A 4908-nucleotide genomic window follows, 5' to 3' on the forward strand; every position below is an offset into this window, starting at 1 on the left:
GGGCCCGGCGATGGACCTGCAAGGCCGGCGGGAGTGCGAGGAAGCCCCGCGAAGGCCCTCCCTGGCCCCAGGCAGGCAGGGGTGGGGAGAGGCAGGGAGGAAGCAACTTACCCTCCCTCTTCTCCTGCCTCCTCCTGGCTGAATGAGGGCCGGAAGCGGGGCGGCCGGAAGCAGGGGGCGGGGCTTCGTCATGTGCCCCATCCCCCATACCTCACCCGGGGAAACTGCGACCCCCCCGCGTTCCCCCCCGAAATGACCTCTGTTCAATGGTCATCTGGGCAGTTTTTGAGGGGATTTTTCTTTCCCGTTTTAATGGACAAAGCCGTATTTCCCATTAGCCAGTTTCCTATTACACAGAACGACCCTCCCATTTTAGCCATTTTGGACTGCTTGTGGAAAAAAGCGGGCGATGGTACCTTGAGCTGGGCAAACACTCTGGGTTGAAGGGAAGAAAGGAGCTGAGTCATCTCTGGACCTAAGAGCTCCCTTGTCTGATTAGATTCCACCTTGATAATGGTCTTCTCCGGTGAACTTCCTACAAGCACAGCCAAAAACAAAGCAATATTTAGGGGGGACAGGGACAAGCTTTGCCTTTGAGGGGGGGAAATGTATCTGATTTAACTATTCTCTATAAACAGCTAATGGTCTTTCAATCTAGACTCGGAGGAAAGGTATTTGTCATCTTTTTCCATTTCACACATGGGGGGGTTACAGTCATCCATTTGGGTATAAGGCTCTGGCTGAGTGGTGGGAAGCTGCTATTATGACCCAGATGATTGGGACAGCCCTGCCCCCACCTCTCCAGCCAGGCCAGCATGCCAGCTAGTGGGGGCTACTCTCCCCCTCCCCACCCAGGATAGTGTCTGAAGGCTCAGAGGCAGAGAGGTGAGAGCCCAGTGTTTGACTCTGTGTAAAAAACATGTCCAGAGGGCTTGCTAATGCAAGGGATCCCTCAGAACAAAGAATCGATGGGATTAATCAGGGGTAAGACAATGTAGTCTTGGAAATGTGGGAACAAGTTCCTGGGCAAAAGAGAAGGAGAAGTAGGAGAAGAGGAGGAGGAAGAGATTGGATTTATACCCCCCCCTTCACTCGGAGTCTCAGAGTGGCTTACAATCTCCCCCCCCCCACAACAGACACCCTGTGAGGCAGGTGGGGCTGAGAGAGCTCTCCCGAGAACTGCCCTTGAGAGAACAGCTCTGAAAGAACTTGTGACTGACCCAAGGTCACACCAGCAGGAGGAGTGGGGAGTCAAGCCCGGTTCTCCCAGGTTAGAGTCTGCTGCTATGTTTACAGGTCTAAGTATCTGAAGTGGATCGTTTTGGGAATCCCCTACATAGGCTGTCTGCTCCTTCTACAACCTTTCACACAAATGTTCTAGCAGAGCCAGTTTGGTGTAATGGTTGAGTGCGCAGACTCTAATCTAGGAGAACCAGGTTTGATTCCCCACACCTCCACTTGCACCTGGCTGGATGACCTTGGGCAAGCCGTAGTTCTGATAAGAGCTGTTCTTGAAAAGAGCAATTTCTGTCAGAGCTCTCTCAGCCCCACCTATTCCACAGGGTGTCTGTTGTGGGGAGGGGAAGGGAAAGGAGTTTGTAAGCCGCTCTGAGACTCCGAGGGAAGGGCTGGGTATAAATCTAATCTCCTCCTCCTCCACAACAGTTTGTCTCACCTACTTATTGCCTACTACCACCACATCCTCATTGTGCTGTATAGCTTCGTCTTTCCATTTCCCGGGCCCTGATACCACCTGCCTGACCTGCTGTCCTTTACTACAGCAAACTGTTCTGTTGCTACCAAGGGTCAGTTCCCCTCATTACATTGTCTTCCACAGCCATCCTACCAACCCTTTCCTTTCCTTCACCACTATCCAAAACCGTTGGTACCCCATATCAGTTCCTCTGTGTCCCATTATCACCAGCAATGTTAGCATGCTCTGTGAATTAATCTGTCTGGGAACCACTGGACTGAATGGACCTGGCTTTAAATCCTGAGCAGCCAATGAGCATCAGGCCTTATGAAATGCAAAGTCAAAGACAGAAATGCAGAGTTCATGTATTCCAAAAAAACCTGTCTGATTCCTACATTATTAGGAATAGTCAATCATGTATGTTCCCCGATCTGGACATACTTTTCTTCCATGCTAGAAGGAACAGCATTACTTGACTTCGAATCTTCTTCTTTTTTTTCTGTCAAGTCACAGCTGAATTATGGTGAACCCCATAATGTTTTCAGGGCTAGAAAGGTTGCCTGCCTCTGCGTCACACCCCTGGTATTCCTTGGAGGTCTCCCATCCAAATACTAGCCAGGGCGAACCCTGCTTAGCTTCCGAGATCTGGCCAGATTGGGCTTGCCTGGACTATCCACGTCAAGGCAGGTCAGGGCATTTTGAACCTCAGAAGAGTTTAAAGGTGGCGGGGAGGGCCGAGGGGGGGGAGGCTCAATAGTCACCACATTCAATAATTCAAATAAAAACAAGAGTGTTTTATTTAAAGCTTACTTAGAACCAAAGACCGATTTCTGTAGAACTGAAACTTGCAGTCCAATCTGAATCTCCATGAAGCAAATGCAGAACTTACACAGGAACAATTCACTTAATTACAGGAAATGAGCTAAGCAAAAGTAAAGAAGATGACCACCTGGAGGCGGGCCCGTAGTTACAGTGGGGCATTTTGTGGCCCCGCCCCTTAATTAAAAGCCATGCCAGAAACCTTTTAAAAATATTTATTGAGTCGCACCAGCCAGCGGGCGAGTGAGTGGTCGGCTGTCCACCTGCCGGCTAGGCACCGGGGCAGCAGGTGGGTGAGCGAGTGGCCGACTCTCTACCTACTAGGAGGGCAGCGAGCAAGCAGGTGGCTCTCTACCTGCTAAGAGGGTGGCGAGTGAGTGGGCAAATGGGCAAGGAGGCTGCTGTGCTGTCCCAGTCATGTGACCCAGCCACCAAGGGTCACATGACTCCTCCCCTGCTGGCAGCCTGTATTTCCAGCATTCTCCTTCGCAGCAAGAACAGTGCTAGATCTTACAGAACGAGTTGTTTGTGCATGCCTGAGGAGCCCTTCCCTTACTCTGGGGGCTGCGATGGGGACTGAATGAATGAACTGCAGTCTGTGACTCAAAGTCAAAATCCTCATTTCTTTTCTGGGGGTAGCCTGTAGCCCATAATGAGCTGCTCATTCCTTCCTGTTTCCATTTCCCACAGTCTTGTAACTCTAGACTCTAGTTCCTACGGTCCTCCTTTGAATCTTCCTAGAGATTTTCTCTGCTGGTGAGTCATGATTTCACTGAGGTTTTTTTGGGGCGGGTGACTTTAATTACGGTAACTTTAATTAACCGCCCCCTAAGAAATTTAAATGCCCCCGATGGAAAAAAATCCTGGCTACAGGACTGCCTGAGGCTGGAGGTCACCCTGACATGGAAAGTGCCTGTACGTATTCAAGCATGCAAGAAATTACTTGACTGTGGTTTAGGAACGCAATTAAGAATCTTAATCACCTTAACACAAAATACAGTTCCTTCCTTTAAATTTACTAAACAATTACCAACACATTCCCATCCAAACACCTGCTACCCCAGTGCGCTCATCGTACCAGAAGAACGAGAATGGATACTATTATACAACGAATCGTTCCTAGGCAATATTTCCAAGTGTTCAGGGTGGCTACCAGGCATGTGGATTTCAAAGACAGAGACCAATTCCCCACAAGCAGCTGTGCTGCCCTCGCTGTTCTGTTTGCCCAGTTGCATTGGTCAATTTCACACTGTTTGTTGCACAGCTGCATTTTGACCCACGCAGGGGCCGCTGTGGAAGATAGCTAACTGAAGTCCCCCCTCTAAGAAAGAACTGCGTGAAGAGCCATGTGACCGCCCGGGAAAAAAAGACGGAAGGAGAAGCAAGAACATCTGCGGAAAAAAAGCCTTCGGAGGGTATCTGGTAGGGTTCCCATCCCCCTGAATTTGTGGCCATAGTTAGGATTCTAGAAAGTGTGTGCACACACGATACTCTGTAAGCCGCCCAGAGCCCTTCGGGGGTGGGGGGGTGGTAAAAATCCCATGTAATCATCATCATCATCTCCCCCCCGATTTCCTCCGCGTCGTCTTGATCCTCAAAAAACAGGATTGAGAAGACGTGGGGAAAATCAGGGGGGGATGCGGGTCAAAATGCATCCACGCAGCAAATAGTGGGAAATTGACCGATACAACCGGGGGAAATGGAAGAGCGACGGCGGCACAGCTGCTTGTGGGGAATCGGTCTCAGTTTCCTGCAGCCACCAATAAGTTTCCCAGTCAGGGCTGCCAGCTCTGGGTTGCATGGCCTCCCTCCAGAGGAAGCCTTCACAGCTGGCGAAACAGATCCATAGGGGCTTCATCCATATGTGTTTGGCAAAGGAACAGAATGGAGTCTGCCCTGAAACCTCCACTGAAGTCAGCATTTTGAGTAAAGGAAGGGTAATTCCACCTAGGATCAAAAGTGACTCTCACAAACTCAGCAAAAGCAATCTTAGCTGTCTTTGGATTGCTCTTACCCTCAGTCGGTGGTGATGCAAATGTAACTGTCACTGTTTCACTGAGAATGTTCCCGCCGTCTGTGGTCCATTGCAGCTGAAAGAGGAGGGACAGCAGACCTCAGAAATTGGACCCAGCACCCTGAAACTCTACCATGCATCCAAGCTACAGCAAAATGGAACTCTGAAGTAAAGTTAACTTATTCATTCCTAGTTTTTCTGACCTCTCAGATTCTTCTTCTAAAATTCTTGATCTTATTATTCTGGTAAAAAGCACTTCAATAATCAGATATTAGAGTTGAACGGGCCCATGTTTTATTTTTGTTCAATTCTATCTCACCTTTCTTCCATTATGAAACTTACATGGAATTTATTTTTAAAAGTAAAACTAACTGAAAATACT

General features: G+C 49.1%; 1 protein-coding gene across 1 annotated transcript in view; it reads right to left on the reverse strand.

Moving 5' to 3' along the window:
* CARF (calcium responsive transcription factor) overlaps window positions 1-4908 on the reverse strand; it is a 27102-nt gene that overhangs the window by 3912 nt on the left and 18282 nt on the right. Inside the window, exons 10-11 of the mRNA XM_015407510.1 lie at window positions 4527-4602; window positions 417-535 (exon numbers count right to left, since the gene is read on the reverse strand). Coding sequence (XP_015262996.1) covers window positions 417-535; window positions 4527-4602 — 195 coding nt within the window. The remainder of the gene's footprint in view (window positions 1-416; window positions 536-4526; window positions 4603-4908) is intronic.

This window comes from Gekko japonicus, unplaced genomic scaffold (genome assembly GCF_001447785.1).
Source record: "Gekko japonicus isolate JY-2015 unplaced genomic scaffold, Gekko_japonicus_V1.1 scaffold870, whole genome shotgun sequence".
Classification (NCBI taxonomy): Eukaryota; Metazoa; Chordata; class Lepidosauria; order Squamata; family Gekkonidae; genus Gekko; species Gekko japonicus.